Source organism: Gasterosteus aculeatus, chromosome 18, assembly GCF_964276395.1.
Source record: "Gasterosteus aculeatus chromosome 18, fGasAcu3.hap1.1, whole genome shotgun sequence".
In the NCBI taxonomy this organism is placed as follows: Eukaryota; Metazoa; Chordata; class Actinopteri; order Perciformes; family Gasterosteidae; genus Gasterosteus; species Gasterosteus aculeatus.
Window position 1 is genome coordinate 13,544,857 of NC_135706.1, and position 16,611 is coordinate 13,561,467.

The 16,611-nt window shown below is 47.3% G+C and overlaps 3 protein-coding genes and 1 long non-coding RNA gene across 4 annotated transcripts; 1 reads left to right on the top strand and 3 right to left on the bottom strand.

Annotated features, from left to right (window-relative positions):
- Nucleotides 1-1,796: 1,796 nt before the first annotated feature.
- atf3 (activating transcription factor 3) lies at nt 1,797-5,426 on the top strand. The gene is made up of 4 exons (XM_078093523.1): nt 1,797-1,918; nt 2,768-3,026; nt 3,127-3,234; nt 3,448-5,426. The coding sequence occupies exons 2-4, from the start codon at nt 2,769-2,771 to the stop codon at nt 3,769-3,771; spliced, it is 690 nt and encodes a 229-aa protein (XP_077949649.1). The 5' UTR covers nt 1,797-1,918; nt 2,768; the 3' UTR covers nt 3,772-5,426.
- LOC144389392 (uncharacterized) lies at nt 2,172-7,432 on the bottom strand. Its single transcript, XR_013453402.1, has 2 exons — nt 7,272-7,432; nt 2,172-3,278 (listed from the first exon to the last, which is right to left on the bottom strand). It is a non-coding gene; the product is annotated as an uncharacterized LOC144389392 (long non-coding RNA).
- A 2,785-nt stretch (nt 7,433-10,217) lies between these two features.
- Nucleotides 10,218-12,849, bottom strand: nsl1 (NSL1 component of MIS12 kinetochore complex). Its single transcript, XM_040161122.2, has 6 exons — nt 12,602-12,849; nt 12,029-12,101; nt 11,806-11,939; nt 11,609-11,663; nt 11,339-11,406; nt 10,218-11,251 (listed from the first exon to the last, which is right to left on the bottom strand). The coding sequence occupies exons 1-6, from the start codon at nt 12,830-12,832 to the stop codon at nt 11,042-11,044; spliced, it is 771 nt and encodes a 256-aa protein (XP_040017056.2). The 5' UTR covers nt 12,833-12,849; the 3' UTR covers nt 10,218-11,041.
- Nucleotides 12,850-14,814: 1,965 nt separating this feature from the next.
- spata45 (spermatogenesis associated 45) lies at nt 14,815-16,561 on the bottom strand. Its single transcript, XM_040161143.2, has 2 exons — nt 15,663-16,561; nt 14,815-15,422 (listed from the first exon to the last, which is right to left on the bottom strand). Exons 1-2 carry the CDS (start codon nt 15,913-15,915, stop codon nt 15,403-15,405), a joined length of 273 nt encoding a protein of 90 aa, XP_040017077.1. The 5' UTR covers nt 15,916-16,561; the 3' UTR covers nt 14,815-15,402.
- Nucleotides 16,562-16,611: the final 50 nt, after the last annotated feature.

A 16,611-nucleotide genomic window follows, 5' to 3' on the forward strand; every position in this document is an offset into this window, starting at 1 on the left:
TTCATCATTTATGAATCACCTACATTCATTGTTTGAACGTCATGAATTGTGGACGACTGAAGTGTGAAGGATCTTGAGCTGTTTCAGCTTTCTGACACATTCTGAAGCTGGATCTGCTCGGGCAGCAGCAGGCGAAGCTGTTTGTGTGTTTAGAGGTTTCCACTGGAAGGGAGGAAAGTCTGTTTGGTGGATTATTAACGGTTTCACGGTGAACATCTGAACACACAGAGGCTCGTCCAATGGAAAGTCACCATGGAGGCGTTTTCATCCGCCTCTCAAGGCCTCCCTAGAAACAACGCATGAAGCCGCGCACACACACACACACACACGGGAGAGATGGAAGTTTCTACATCGGTCATATTTCCTGTTGTACAATTCTTTTTGAGTAAAGCACTTATGACACCCACAAATGGACGGCTCATCTTGACGTTTCACAATTTCAAAACTCCTTCTCAAGCTTCTGAGAAAAAACTGTATTTGGCGAAAGCGAAAGTTCAGCTGGAAGTTTCTAGATTGCGGGAAATGACGGGAAACGAGCGATGGAGCGAGGAAAAGAAAGAAAGAGGAACGAGTTTGATATCAGCTCGTATGGTCCGAGTCTCAAGAGGCAGCGTGCGGGACGGAGACAGAAAGACGTTTCTTTGCAGTGATTTTAAATCCCATGGAAGACTCCCATTGGCTGATTGAGGGAGGAACCAACGATGCCAACTTCCTGTTGATAGTTATGAGCGGCGTGTACGCAAGAAAACAAGGAGCTGAAATGTATAATAAATGAATAACGGCACAGTGGACATTGTCTCTCACAACAAACCACCATTACCAGTACACATAGTACCACTAGTACTGCTGAATACTGGCTTATTGTGGACAAAGCACCAGTCCTAATGGTAATAAAGGTGTATTTTTAAGGTGGAAACGCTTCTCAGGAAATCCTCCATCGTCTCAGCGGACGAGTAAATGAGATCAAGTGATTAAGCGTTAATACGAGTAGTCAAGAAGGAAACATTTATACCACGACTGTGTCCGTCTGTCTGCGTCTCTCTGTCTGTCCGTCTCAATGTCTCTCTGTCCGTCTCCGCTCATCCCTTTGTACCCGACTGATGATGTGTAACCACAGAATAAATAACTCCCCTTGAAGAGCATAATTCCCTCGTTAGTGAGGAACGTCTGGAATGGAAATCCATGTCAGTGTCAAAGCAGGGAGGAGGGGGGGGGGGGGGGGGTCACAACAAGGTTATGTTCTTATTTTAACAACAACAAATGTGGTTCGTATCTACAAAGAGGACATTTTATTCAGCTGAGTTTTGAGAGTGAGGTTTAGGGGGAGAAGAAGGGAGGAAAGAGAGGAGGGTGAGGAAGAAATCAGATGAAGTGAGAGAAAGATGAAGGAGGAAGGGACTAAAAAATAAATAAGTGCAGATAAAGGAAGAGAAAAACCAGAGAGGAAAAGAAAGAAGGATCGTGACGAAGGAAAGAAGTGATCTGCAGAAGAGGAGACAGGAGGAAGAGGAAACGACTGAGGAGGTAGGAAGGAAGCCTTCGGAGAGGAGGAGGAGGAGGAAGGAGGAAGAGGAGGAGGAGGAGGAGGAGGAGGAGGAAGGGGGAAGGAGGAAGCCCTAACAGGGCTGAGCAGCTCGGGGTTGCTCGATTGCATCATCGCAGGATAAGCCTTCTATAAATAGGGTGACGTCAACCCTCTGCTCTCGCTCCACACCCCGCCCCCCCTCCCTCCCTCCCTCCCTCTGTCGTACAGCATTCCTGGTTGCGTCACCACGCCCCGCCCCCGCCCCGCCCCCGTCCGACCGCTTTATAAGCGGAGTGATGCAACGCACCGGACAGAAGCGCAACTTTACGCACCGCGGCCACAGGAGCGACTCCAACTGCCCGATTCCTCCAGAAGCCCCCACGACTCACACAGGTAGGACGGGACGTCCGGGGAGGGGGGGGGGTGAAGGGTAACGGGGGGGGGCTGGTTGGTCGGTTCCGAGCGGCGGAGTCCCGGGAGCCCAGCGGAGGCGTCCCGGCGCTGTCCCGGGACACCGCGCGCAAACTTCTAAAGTTGTCCCACCTGGTTTTGTGTCTCACAGTTCGGTAGTTTGTGATCATGAAGCTTATGAACTTATGATGATGATGATATTATGAATCATTCAGGGAGGTTAAAAGTTAAAGTATTTTTCAGTTTTTTATTTTAAACGCCGCAGCTGATGCCGATCTAGAAGTTAAGTTCAAATGAAAACAAATGTATTTTAAATGATGACACTTACAAAACTACGAAGCTGAGCAACATGACGTGAATCAAATACAAACGTTACAAATCACAGGGAACTTTAAACGTACGTTTTGTTCTGCTCTCATCGTCTGCACACTTTAATGGTTTGTTTACGCCCCAAAAGGGCAAATATGCGGTTGTCGCGGTTCTCCATCAGATGTTTTGAATTGCCCCCCCCCCTCCTGAATGTTACATCAGATGAAAGGCCGTCTTGACTGTTTTCATGTTATTCTTGTTGTGTAATATTTATGAGCTGTATAATTATTAGTCAACTCATGTTAATTATGATGTTCATGTTAAGTGTCCTCAACATGAACTTATGTAACGCTGAGTTGAGTGTATTTTCTTTATTTTATCTCTATATCTTCATAAATGTTGTAATATTAATACGTTATTATGACTTATATGGTATTTTCTCTCCTTCTTGTGTATCATTTGTTTCGTCTTTCAGCCGATTATCCCGACAGTCAGTTGATTCTCCTTCTGTTCTTTGCCCAGAATGATGCTGCAGCACCCGGGTCCCTCGCTGGCCGACATCAGCTGCTCCGCCCTGGTGCCCTGCCTCTCGCCGCCCGGCACGCTCACCCTGGACGACTTCGCCACCTTCACCCCCTTCGTGAAGGAGGAGCTGCGTGCGGCCATCCAGACCAAGCGCCTGCTCAACGGCCTGCGCGGAGAGACCAGCTCCGACGGGGCCAGCTCCAGCTCCGACCGGGCCTCCGAGGGCCGGGCCGGGGGGGCCGGCGTCAAGAGAGAGGTGAGGAGAGGGGGGAGACGGGGGAAGGGGGAGACGGGGGCTTCAGGGCGGCGGCACGTGGGGGCTTTGAGACGCTGACATTTTGCTCCCTGGTCTTCAGGTCACGCCTCAGGAGCTGGAGAGGAGGAAGAGGCGGCGAGAGAGGAACAAGGTCGCCGCCGCCAAGTGCCGCAACAAGAAGAAGGAGAAGACGGAGACTCTGCAGCAGGTAAGTCTTCAGCTCGCGTTCATTGTAGAAAAACACACACCTGTCTGGCCCAAGGAGGAGAAACGTGATACAACATGAGATTAAATATACCTGAGCATTTAAAAAGTAAAGTTTAGGTTCAGAGATGCTTCTCCTTCAACTAAAAAGCTTTAACGACCACCATCGAAGCGCAGCATTAATCTCCCCCACTCCCTCCCCCCCTCCCTCCCGCAGGAGTCGGAGAAGCTGGAGAGCGTCAACAGCGAGCTGAAGGCTCAGATCGAGGAGCTGAAGCAGCAGAAGCAGCAGCTGGTCTACATGCTCAACCTGCACCGGCCGACCTGCATCGTCCGAGCCCAGAACGGCCAGACGCCCGAGGACGAGAGGAACCTCTTCCTCCAGCACATCAAGGAGAGCGCCCTGCAGCTCCACGCCATCACCTCCTCCACCCCCTCCACCTCCACCACCTACTCCTCGTCCACCTCCATCTCCACGCTGTCGCCTCTCGACGGAGGACATCTGACCCTCGACCACTTGCACTGTGCCGGTCACCTGTGAGACGCCGGGGGGGGGGGACGCTCCCGTGAGACACACGATGGACGGACTGGTGGAGCCTCAGCGCCCCCGAGGAGGACGGCGGCTCCTCGTGGACGCCACTCGGGGGGGGGGGGGGACTCCTCGGTCTCAATGACTCTCCACGAAGCTGCTAGAGACCTGGGGGCCTCCCGCTCCGCGGAGGGCCGGACGGGAAAGAGTTTGGTTTGACTTGAACATTACGAACCGTCTCTGCCGAGGACAGAAGCCGTCGCACTAAAGAAAACATTTACATTTTCATTCACTGGTGTTTTGAATAGATGAGAGAGAACGTTTTGTACCAAAGGAAGATTTTTAAGGTAAACATGGTTCGTCATTTAAAAGTGCCCCTGAAAAGGAACGATGGAGCGTGTGCGTGTGCACAGACAAAGCAGGTTTTACACGGCAAGACTCTAAGGAAAGGACTCTGTCTTTTGTGCTTATTGTTGTATTAAGCGTTGTATATTTATTTAGTAACTACTGTGCGACTCTGTCTGCTTGTCCTTTACACAACGGGAACCTGTTGACCACTCAGGACCTGAGCGCCATGTCGAAGTTTCCGGTTCTTTGCTGTCGGGCAGCAGCAGCATTTACAAAAGGGAAATGTACTTTGCAGGCAGGGTTCATCATTATGATTATTATTTATATTAAAAAAAGCACTGTACCAAATTACAATATGATCATTCATTCATGTAGATGATTACTTACTTTTCTCAATACATTTATAATTGGTGGCAGGCAAACGTATCGCCCATATCGATAACTGAGTGTGCAGATCAGATCAGTGTTACAGTTAAACGAGTCCAACGTACTCAGCCACAAAGGACCAGGCTGCTAAATGCTAACCGCTAACTGCTAGCTTCAGCTTGAAGCCTTATGGGGGAAGAAACAGGGTACACGAAGCTTGGTTATCCACAGACGTGTGGTACCAGACGTGTAGTACTACACACCTGCATACAGACGTGTAGTACTATACACCTGCGTACAGACGTGTAGTGCTACACACCTGCGTACAGACGTGTAGTGCTACACACCTGCGTACAGGCGTGTTACAACGGGACGTTGGCGTTCCCGATTCTCGTATCAGCAGCAGATCAACATTTTTCTTCCTAAAGTCTCGGTTGTTGCATCGACCGTGCGTTTGTTTGTCACACCGAATGCCTCCCTAGACGGACTGTTTATTAGTAGTTTCAGTAGGATTCGTTTTTGGGGTGTTAGCTCGATAGCGTTAGCTTGCTGTCGGCTGGACCTTGACGTGAGACGTCTTGCCGGGTGTTTTGAACTTCATCAAACAGGGAAACTCTGCTTCTCAGTATTTGAGTGGCGACTGAACGCTAAACGTCCCGTTAGCTTCGGCTTATCTTTACGCCTCGCCGCCGTCGGCCACAATATTTCACGCGGCACATTTCTGTCACGCTGTGGAAGTTTCATGGCGTGCGTTTGGTGGAAGAAGGTCCATGTTGTTGATTTGTGGGCGGAGTCACGCGCTTGAAGGGACGCCGGCGTTCACGCGCTCCTGGTTCATTGAGTTGGAATCTTCCTTCTTCTTCTGGAGGCCGTCAAGTTCTACTGCACCACTACTTGCTGTCAACTTTTGTTTTTGATACTTTGTCAATTAAAAATATGTATTGCAAATGTCACCGGCATGGCGTCCTTTTTGTGGCAAACACTGGAGTTGCTGTTGAAGTTATTGCTTGTGATCCACGTTACAAAGAGGATTTAAAGAGGATTACGGACTTCATGTAATACTTTAAATTAAGATGAGACACTACGTTGTTTTTCACACACTGATACATTACGATTTTAGTCTATTCGGCTTCCTTAACGTGTCTTCTTTCAGACTGAATGATTCAAAACAGGAAAGAGAAGTCAGCTTTATTTGTCAGTACTTCGTTACTTTCACTTTATTTTGCTAAACCTAACTAAGTAGCTTCCTGTGAGGACGGAGGTTTATTTTGAAAAGAGCAGAAAAGCGACTTCCAATAAGTGCATTTGAACCACAAGGATACAAACCCTTCAGGCTCTTTGAAGACTTCCTGAGAGGAACACGAGCTCCCTGAGAACATCCGATGCCCGATTGAGGCACGGAGACGAGACTGGACACGTGGGGAGAGACAGCGAGAAGCTACGACCTCGACGAGAAGAGCAGCAGAGAAGCAACAGAAACAATTGGATTTTGTAGTTCAACCGACTTCTCAGTTATTCGTGGCTAATTAGCAGGTAATCTGCCTGAAGCAATAAACTCCACCCTCCTGCCTCCATATAACAAACGACAAGAGTCACGTGACCCCCGGTTCGCCTCGTTTCCGCTTCATATGACAGCTCCAGTTTCACCCCACCCGTCTGGGGTGAAGAGCTGATGAAAGCAAACGCCTGGCCCCAAAAGTGTGTTATGATAACGTCTGCTGCTGATCGCTGTGGAGCAAAGCTTCATCCAAAGGGTTCAAGGAGTCAGAAATAAGAGCCGATGGGGCGCGGCTTCTTCACGGAGGGAAACGTTTCAACTCGCTTCACGATTCACACCTGATATGTTAATGCCGGTTTGGAACATGCAGAGGTATCACGCCTTCAGCGCTTCTCTCTTACGTCGTCCTTAAAGATGTCGCCCTCCTCCATGGTGACAACAAGGCTGCTCACTCACATCAGAACCGGCGTTACAATGAAGGCCGCTGCTTTCTTCTGTAGCAACGTTCTTGCTTCATCACGTCTGAGCTCCGGTCAAAACCACGATGCACGAACACTCGTCTGCTTTGATTACAAAGGTGTGATGGGGAGGCTGGAAGCAGGACCAGACACGGACCCCACATGGTCCCACACACGGACCAGACATCGGACCAGGACCAGGCACGCAGGGGTGCGAGCTGCGGTTCCGTGGGTTCCGCGTTCTCTCTCCCAACTGCAAACTCTCACAGTTTTTCATCTTCAGGAGCAAACGTCCTTTTCTTTAAGGGTCAAATAACAAAGGTCCAAGGAGACATTCTGAGCTTTGTGTATTTTTTACCAGAACATAATTACTTTATGTTTATTACTTAATGTTTAAAGTTCACCCCCCAGTGATCAGGTGAGATTTGGGGAACTGGTAGAACCCGTCGATGTGTTAGAAGATTAAAGGAGCCCTTCAGTCGTGATGAAAGGTTTCTCTTTTCAGCTTTTTAAGCTTTTTCAGCTCGTGTGAGCAGAAATCTGAATTTGAAGAGTAACTAAGGGTGTCTGTTTAATTCAGTGAAGTGAACTTGTGGCGTCAGAGGAACAAATCAAGTAAAGAAACTGTACTTAACACATAAACTACGTCTCTCTCCAGCGCCGACGTCATTTTATAGAAGAATAACTAAACCGCCTGTTTGTCATCACATTTTGTTCCAAAGCGCCCTTGTGAACAAGTACAGTTGGTTCTCCCTTGAAGTGGAAGCAGAAGTGAGGAGTTTCAATATGACTCGGTGACACAGTACAGTTTATTCTCGGGGTCAAAGGTCGATGTCACTGACCTGCTTTCTTTGTTCCAGGAAGCAATCGCGTCGATCACAGCAGCAGCTTTCCAGCTGACTTCACCGGAGTGAAACCGCTCCCCACACACAGGACGGGACCAGTACGGGGACAGAGACCACGGGGACAGAGACGCACACACACACAAACACACACACACAGTGAGTATGAGAGGGAAGATGCTTTGTCATTCAGGTAGAAACTGATGCAACTGAGTCACAAGTGGAAGCAAAGTGATGCAACAACAGTTTCGTAATCTTTGACCGGCAACATCCTGTGTGGTGGAGGGGTCAAAGGTCACCGCTAAACACACTCAAGCACATTTTGCAGGTACTACTTGGATTTCAACTTTTCTTTTTGCTGTAGTAAATATGCTGCTTCGGTACTTGGATGCGATGTAATTATCTTACAGTTAATGTCTATCCAGCCTGGTTTCACTCCCACAATGCACCTGTCATTGTCTGTGTGACACAACGCACGTTCAACGTAAATCCTTCTGTTTCATAAGTACAGCTTGTGCAACAGAAGTAGTACTGGCAGAAGTACACACTCAGGGGACCTGTTCTCATACAGGAAGTTCATTTTTGAAAAGACTACGTGCGTTCGTGTTGAGCGCAGAAGGAAAGCGGCTTCTAAACTCTTTGGTTGTGACGCTTCGTTCGTCTCCTACGTCACGTTACATCCGTTTTGTCCTTAGTTTCGTTGCTTAAATCAAACCGAGAAGAGTTTCACAACACAAGCCACTCGTTACCGCGTTAAGCGTTTCACATCGTTCACCACACGCAAACCGCCGCGCTACAGGCGGCCGTTGCCATGGTGACGCAGGAGGTTTCTCTACATGACGATCGGTGATGAGATCAGGCGGGAATATCCGATAAAACGTTCCCTGTGAAGGAACATTGAAGGAACATTTTGAGCTCAGTCGTGTCCGGACACATTAACAGAGTTAATGTTAGTGTTAATGAAGTAAAGTCAGCAGAGCGGATTCTCACCTGCAAATAAACATGTAGGTTTAACACCTGCGATGTGACGACAGCAGCATTCATCACTTTAATCTGAACATTTCTCAGGTTGAAGACACCAGGAAGTAAAAGAGACAATAAAGCCATGCAGCTTCTCTGTGGAGGGGAAATAAAAGAAGGATGAGTGCAAACAAGGAATTACAAACAGGTACAAAGTCAAAGCGACAACCAGAGCACAAGGAAGTGAACCTGCACAGGGAGGGAAACCCCGACCATCCGTCTGCAGCTTCGGTTGATTGACAGTTGAAATGAGTGTGAAGTCCAAGTGTGTTGGTGAAGAAGCTGCTTTTACAACTTCAAAATTCTTTACATTAAATTACAGTAATTTCGCTGACACTTTTATCCAAAGCGACTAATATTGCATTTTTAACCCGTGGATTTTTACATTTTTGCCAGGGAGCAATTAGGGGTCAGGTGTAATAAGAAATAAGAGTCACCGTGCCAACTGTGTAAATATTACGGTAAAGTTACAACAATGACAAAATAATCAAAAAGCTTTCACAATAAAGCACAGTGGGAACAATCGGCTAACTTTAACCACACACAATGGAATATCTTCCCAGAGTAGTATTGGTATTTAAAGTACCTGAATACCAACCACGCTCAGATCCTCCAAAAGACAAACATGTGAGAATAAAATATCTCCCACGGACACGTTCAGCGAAGCGTCTCTGGAAACAAAGTCGCTGAGTTCCTGAGAAACGTGTCGCTGAAATACAGACTGTGTACTTCTTCCAGAGAACCCAATCTGCATGGTCTTGAAAATTCACTAGAAGTGTGTCTGCATGTGTGTGCGTGTGTGCATGTGTGTGTGTTTGCGTGTGTGCGTGTTTGTGTGTGCATGTGTGTGTGCGTGTGTTTGCATGTGTGCGTCTGTGTGCGCATATGTGGGTGTGCATGTGTGTGCATGTATGTGTGTGTGTGTTTGCATGTGTGCGTGTGTGTGTGTGCGCATGTGTCTGCGTGTGTGCATGTGTGGGTGTGCATGTGCGTGTGTGCATGTGTGGGTGTGCGTGTGTGTGTGCGCATGTGTCTGCGTGTGTGTGTGTGTGTGCATGTGTGCGTGCGTGTGTTTGCAGGTGTGCGTCTGTGTGTGTGCGTGCCTCTGCTTGCCTGCGCCTGATTAAGTATTGATAAAACTCTGATAATTCATGTTTCACGACAGCTGCACCTTTTGGTCGAGAAGGTAAAACACCTGCAGACCCCGTCACATTTAGCTATCAAGGCCTAGAGGTCATCCAGGGGTCATCCAGAGGTCTCCAGGGTCATGGATGTTATCAGTAGAAACAAGTTTATTTGGTCTGTACTTTTGGACATCACAACACGGAGGTCAACGGAGATTCAACAGCTTTAAGAACGCACGTTTCTGGCATTTCCCAGCACCAAAGGTTGCTTTGTTTTAGCCGGCTTGGAGCACCAGGCGGGTGGAGTTAGACGCATTAAACTCCTCGGGGCAGCGGGATCCACAGGAAAGTAGATGTGTCCACTCTGCAATACCTCATGGTCATTTTGGTCATCTTCAGCTGCGGTTTGATAAGCCCCGCCCATCTGTCCCTCACCAAGGCGATGAAACAAACAAAAACAGCATGCGTGTAGAAATCTGTCTTCTGCAGAAGCTTGACAAAAGGGTGCAGAAAAGGGTGCAGCTCCACTCGGTTTACGTCAACAACTTCCTCGAAACAAAGAATGAATTCCGCTCGGGGGGGGGGAGGACGAAAGAAATGACCAAGATGGAGTCTGCTGTGATTGTGAAGTATTCCCCTTAACGCAACCAGGCCGCTGGGTGACCTCACAGTAACCTCGAGGTCACGGGGGCGGGAGGGTTATGTGAAATCTCTTTCTGCATTTAATGGAAACGATGGTTATAAGCAGAAAAAAATGACGACGAGACTTTTCACTTCCTTTCTGCGTTGTGTCAGATTTCTGTTTTCTTTCTTAGTTTAAAAAAAATGTAGTGTAATAAATTGAAAATACTTTCAATACATGGTGAAGCATTTATTAAACTCTGAAGGTCCATCTTACATATTAATGCTGAACTGCTTTCAAATATTTGATATATTGAACTTTCACAAGTATCAAAGTCGCGTTGCGCTTGGTGTCATAATTTATATCAAAGAAGCAAAACGCCATCGAGAAGATTTCATTCTCAGTCTGAGGTTCATCCAGCAGAGCAGACGAGGGGAGCGGCGCCCCCTGCTGCTCCACTGGTGCATCACAAGCCCCAGAGAGCGCGCTGCTCCTCCTGCAGAGACGCTGCACAGACGACCGGTTCAGGTCATTAATGTCAGGACTTTAGTTCAGATCTTATTTATACGACATCGGAGCAGAAAACGTCATGCACGTAGGTTCCAACAGTAGTTCATCTTCAACAATACGAACAGGATAATAAGACTCTTTATTATCTCAGCTGATGCAGTTTAGTCCAAACTTCTCATCTTTTCTAATACAGTTGATTATTTTAGTGGCAGAGAAATGTTAAAATGAAGACGTTGTTGATAGTTTTAGGCCGATGTGCTCGTTCAGTAATCAACCCGGGGACATTTTATGTGAAGTTGCAGTGACGTCTCCATTAATGTATTTATGTCCAAATGGGAGACGGGGCGGATCCTTTGACTGCACAAATCTTTCCTGGTGTCCAAAAAGAAGAGTTCTTTTTCACCGCTGCTTTCTGTTGTGTAAAGAAGAACACACACGTATGTGTCCATGACGCCCCCCCGCGGCTTGGCGAGCGGCGGTGGAAGCAGGAAGTGTCACTCGGGTTTCTTTCTGAGGGGCACGTAGCCCTCCGCGGCGGCGGCCTCCTCCACGGCTCTCTTGATTGGACGCCCGCTCCGCGCGGCTCCGCCCGGTTGGCCGTCGCAGCCGAACACCTCTCGGTGGATCTCCAGGGTGCCGCGACTGGGCTTCATGTCCAGGATCTCACGGAGGCCTTCGGCTTGTTTCTGCAGCGTGGTGATCGCCTAGAGGGAGGAAACGTGTAAACAAATAAACGTCCACGCATCCCTCTGCCTATGGAACGCCATGGCGTGTTCCATGGCGTGCGCTACCTTTATGGCCTGGATGGCCTGTTTCACCACTACAGGAGCTTCAGCTGACAAATCCTTCATGAAGCTCTCTGCAGAGGGAACACAGAGAGGAAGAAGCAGTTGAGAAACCAGCAGAGTTTCCTTTAAGCATCGAGTGGAGAATGTTTGGGGAACGTTTATTAAAATAAACACACACATGGGGTAAGATTTGTTCCTTTATACACATGGAGATATATGTAAAGTATATATATATATATATATATATATCGTGTAAAGTAAAACGGTAACGACCTCGACCAGGATCTCTGACCACCTCTTGAGGTTTGACCGCCTGCTCGTACAGACCCTGAAAAGCAAAGATGGAGAGAAGGTAAACACAGATGAACCAGCATTAAACATTACGGATTTAATATATTTCCTCCCACCCAGCTGTGTTTACTCCACCAAACCCAAACCGAGGTGTTACTCTGCACCGTCCACACACCCACCATGAGGCTCCGCTCCGCCCTGAGCGAGTGCACCACGTGAGGCAGGATCTTCTTCGGGTAGGCGCGACGCCGCCCGGCGGCCTCGACTATGGTGTCGTCCAGCAGGCTCTCCAGATCCATCGCCTCGTCCTCCGCTGAGAGGGGGAGGCAGAGGAGAGACGGGGGGGGCTTTAGTTCCTTGGATAGGACTTCTATTTTAGACGTTAATTATGTTCTGTATCACCTTCCACATCGGGCGCCTCCTCCCACGGCTGTCCGTTCACCAGCACGTTGTCCTGGACGGCGCCCTCGAAGTTCTGCCAAAAAAAAAGTATTTTCATGGAACAAAGAGGTCAAAACGCAAAGATTCAGTTGATCGTCACCGCCGAGGGAAAGAAACGCTCACAACTGACGGAATATTTGACTAATAAATACTATTCATGTGTTAATTGTTAAATAATAATACTTGTCACGTCAACAGTTCTAAACCATTTTAGCCAGCAGGGTTCAAAATGTTCGATATTTAGATATTATATATTATATCCAAACTAAGACCGTTAGGCCGAAATGATCTATTCAACTCATGGGATATTAAGTGAGCCTTTCATTGTGGTTTTACTCGGATGTATGAATGTTGACGGATATTAAGTATTAAATTCAAGATTTACTTTAGAATTCACTGCGCGCACTACATTGTAACTAAAGTCTTGAATCAGCGGTTAGTTGATAGTTGACTGGATCATATTTAGAATGTATAATCTAAATGTAACTTCATATTTACTATTAATAATGGATAATAACAGTCGGCAGGACTCACTGTCAGCAGCTCCTGCAGTAAAACGCGCTTCGTCTCCTGGGAAACGTCCGGCTGTCCGTCCAGAGCTGTCTTCAAAATGTCCTTATATTTGTCTATCTGTCCCGCTACTTGTCTCTTGGACGTCACTTGGACTCGGAACTCCTCTTTGCTTTCATCCGCGGGTAACAGTCGGCTCTCTGCAGGCTCCATCTTTACCGCCAACTTGTTTATATATGAACCGGAAATGAACATGTAACTTCCTGGTCCGACTGGCAACGTGTCCCGGCAACAACACTTCTAGTATCGCAGCGACGTTCCGCCAGCTGAGAACTACGGATTTTAGAGAAATGTACATATATCGCTGTTTTTCTGCATATTTTGCGCTGCTGGCGCTTAATATTTGGATTATTTCAGTGGAGTGCGGATTCATTGACTGTCACAGTGATTTAACTAAAAAGACCTAAACAAGTAGCATAGTTCATACAAGTATGTATCATTCCATCGTTATTATGAACTAAAGCGTGTATTGAGAATTTAAATATCCACTTTGAATCATAAAACCTGTATGTAGACAACAATATGTAAACGTACATTAGATGTGTTATGTTAATCTCATTGCTGTCTCATACAGCTGTGTAAATTTATTTTTTATTTCTAGGATCCGGACGATCCACAGAGGTCAGTCAGGTCATCTGGTCACAAAGACCATTCAACATGTACACTTATCAAACTGTTATGCAATCGAGGGAGAACAGATTTGTAGAGCTCATTAAACGTGGCCTCCTGGTTCGAGGCTCAGTGAGGTGAGAACTAGATGTACAGAACCAAAGATTCACGTAGCGCCGTGCAGCTGCTCACAGCTGGATCTCCCTGTTTGTTTTTCAGGCTGTTACAGTTGAGTCCTCGTCTCACAGCTATCCCCATCTGGAGGCCCCATGTTTTGTCCTCCATCCCCTGCGGGGGAGTGAGGGCCCCGAGCAGCATGGCTTGAAGCCTCAGGTAGCAAAACAATCCACACCCCAGCCATGTTGGATTTATTGAGCCGACACATTGTGAGAGTAACCGAATCCATTCTGCTGAGCGGCGTCCAGGCGAGGAACACGTGGGGGGAGGCTGAGGCGTATTTACCTTTTCTTATTCATTATTATTCAAGGTGTCAAATGTACGTTGAGTTGCTCCAATTCAACGTTTATTTTAACACATCTGTTGATAAACACATCCATTTGAATCTGAAAATGAAATATTCAACAAGTAAAGTGAAGTCTGCACATCACAAAGGTACAATGCAGCAACTTTCTGAATTACAATATAAAATGGATAAAAACAATCCCATCGTCACTTTTGACCAGCTGCATTCCCCCGAATGGCCACTGGGGGGCGACGCCAGAGAGAAAAGATCTGGAAAGGTGTTTAAATCTCTTAATGGAAGATGTTTAATGCTGGAAGCAGCTCTGTCGCAGTTCTACGAACACAGAGAACACCCCGTCGCTATTGGAGAGGGTCACACACACACAGACACACACACACACACACACATTACACACACACCACTGCACCCTCTCCGTTCTTACAGAACTAAACCAACTCACAAAAAACCATCCAGACTTTGATGAAGTAAAGCAGGTTAAACAGGTTAAACTCCCAAGTTGCCTCCTAATCTGCATGAGGAAAAATCAGTTACAATCTTCCTCATGCATCTACACACACGCACACACACACACACACGCACACACACACACACACACACACACACACACACACACACACGCACAGTCACACCCTTGGTTATGTAGCGACGAGGAACGTGTGTTTGTTGTTTTTTATGGGTGAAGCACAGTGAGGTCCTCCGCCTTTCACATCCACCCTTAACGCCACCCTTTACCTCTTCTGAGAAGCAGTGGCAAAATGTAAGTGTGAACAACGGGGGTGCTCACACTTTTCTGGCTCGCGAGCTACATTTCAACTGACCAGAGTTGCTTTGGAATGAAAAAAGAATCGCTAATTAGCATTAGCATTAGTGTCTGTCATCTCCCGCGCCGCATGCGTGACCTGACGTCATCGGTGGCACGCGATCGACCGGTACTGCCTTTGAGATCGACTGGTCGATCGCGATCGACTTATTGAGCACCCCTGTTGTACAGTATCTCTTTCCTGTATACGTCCTGTACTACATCCTGTACTACGTCCTGTACTATGTCTCGTATACTCTTGGTTAGAGAACAGAAAAACACATCTTTAAGTTATGATCTTTATTCTCACTTTGATGTAAAGTGGAACTAGAAGAGCTCTTATTGCAGAAGTACTGCTGATGATAATATGCAATATGTGTTGTACTAGAAGTGAGGTGTTCTTTGTTATAATCCTTTTAGGAGTTGGAGCCCATGTTCTACCTTTAATATAACACAGTAGTGCAGTAGTTTATACACCTTAATGTTTTCTGTAGAATACGCGTTGATAAAAGACAAATGACACATCTGTGATGCCTCCACACAGAGAGACCAGCTGGTCCAGCAGCTCCCTCTGGAACACATCTGTGTGGAGACCGACTCCCTCTGCGGCCTCGACACAGCTGGATCTCCTCTGCAGATGTTTCTCTTCTCTTTCCATCTCCCGGGAACGAGCCCCTCGTCCTGATCCTCTATGTGAACCCGTCTCAGATATGGAAGAAAACTCACTAGTTTATTCAATTCTATTAGAGGCAGATGTACATAGATGAGGTGAATACTTGTAGTTCTCCTGTAACTCTTATGAACAGATATTGTGATGTATTCTGGCCCTTAATCGTTGAAGTTCCAATTCCGGTCCAGATGTTTTCGTTCCGCCTACACCAGCTGTGATCGATCTGCGGGAGAAGAACCAGGCATTATACACATATGAATACATATATTAATAAAGCAATAATAAACCCTAAATTCTGTTTTTACATCACTAACAGATATACAGATGAAATAAAGCAATGTGAAATTCCCTTAATTAATTTAAAATGATGGAGTTGGCTCCTCCATCAGTGGCCTCACAACTCTATATATTACATCCGAGTTGCCATGGAGACATCGGGAGTGTTTCTAAGCGTCCTCCTTACGGCTCTCTTCGAAGTGCCTTCTCTCCGGGAGGTCGGAGGCGGGCGGCCGCTCCCCGCGGGCCGCCCCGCGCCGCGGCCCGCCGGTCAGGGCGGTGAGGAGGACCGGGCTGGTGCGCAGGTGAGCCCGGTAGTGTCTCCTCTCGGTCCTCTCCCAGCACCGCCGGGGGTTCACCTCCACCTGACACCACGTCTCCCGGCGGAGGTTCAGCTCCAGGAGAGCCCGCTCCTCCGCTCCAGACATGTGGGTGTTCATCTGGGGCGCCTTCGCCTCTTTTTTTTTAGTTGTATTGTCTCGCTATAAAGGATCGACGGTGGCGTCGGTTTGTGAGGCGGCCGTTTCCATGACAACCGAGAAACACGAAGAAGAAGCGCGCCCCAAAGATCCTTTATACTTGAAGCGATGAGTTACTGTGAGAGTTTAAAACACAAATAAAGGTCCGGGCCAATATTCTCCCGTGTCCTTTGTTCGATTTAGACCAGAAGGGCGCAGACATGTGATGTGTTGTCTCCCATTGTCTGAAGGACAAGTATCTCCTGATGGTGGTACTCTGAAACGCAGACAGAGTGAGGCCTCCTCGCTCAGAGGTCATCTGATCCTCCAACAAAAGGACTCATCCTGGGTGCGTTACAACGTTACAACAGCCTGAGGCATAACTCACTGTGGATTTTAATGTTTTTCTAATTCTTATGTATCTCCTGCAAACAGTCCTATGCAGAATATAGAAAGAAATACAATGAATTAGTTGGATAAAAATAAATAATGATGAATGAAACGAATATAACCAAATTGAGCCCCATAAATCAGCGCCTGTTTTCCATTTGGGGTTTGCTTTTATTCCCAAAACACTGCTTAAACAATTACTAAGTGTGAGTTTCCTGGGATTACCCTGCGGACTCCCACAGGGTCAAACGCTGATTAGGATTAGATAACGAGCTCAGCACGTGGTCA

Excerpts from the sequence above, each read along its gene's own strand:
- spata45 (XM_040161143.2), bottom strand. The coding sequence starts at position 15,915 with ATGAACACCCACATGTCTGGAGCGGAGGAGCGGGCTCTCCTGGAGCTG. Across the intron at positions 15,423-15,662 it reads AAGGCACTTCGAAGAGAGCC|ATCGATCACAGCTGGTGTAG; the intron begins GTAAGGAGGACG and ends CTTCTCCCGCAG.
- nsl1 (XM_040161122.2), bottom strand. The coding sequence starts at position 12,832 with ATGTTCATTTCCGGTTCATATATAAACAAGTTGGCGGTAAAGATGGAG. Across the intron at positions 11,407-11,608 it reads GGTCAGAGATCCTGGTCGAG|AGAGCTTCATGAAGGATTTG; the intron begins GTCGTTACCGTT and ends TTCCCTCTGCAG. Across the intron at positions 11,252-11,338 it reads AGGCCATCCAGGCCATAAAG|GCGATCACCACGCTGCAGAA; the intron begins GTAGCGCACGCC and ends TCCTCCCTCTAG.
- atf3 (XM_078093523.1), top strand. The coding sequence starts at position 2,769 with ATGATGCTGCAGCACCCGGGTCCCTCGCTGGCCGACATCAGCTGCTCC. Across the intron at positions 3,027-3,126 it reads GGGCCGGCGTCAAGAGAGAG|GTCACGCCTCAGGAGCTGGA; the intron begins GTGAGGAGAGGG and ends CCTGGTCTTCAG. Across the intron at positions 3,235-3,447 it reads AGACGGAGACTCTGCAGCAG|GAGTCGGAGAAGCTGGAGAG; the intron begins GTAAGTCTTCAG and ends TCCCTCCCGCAG.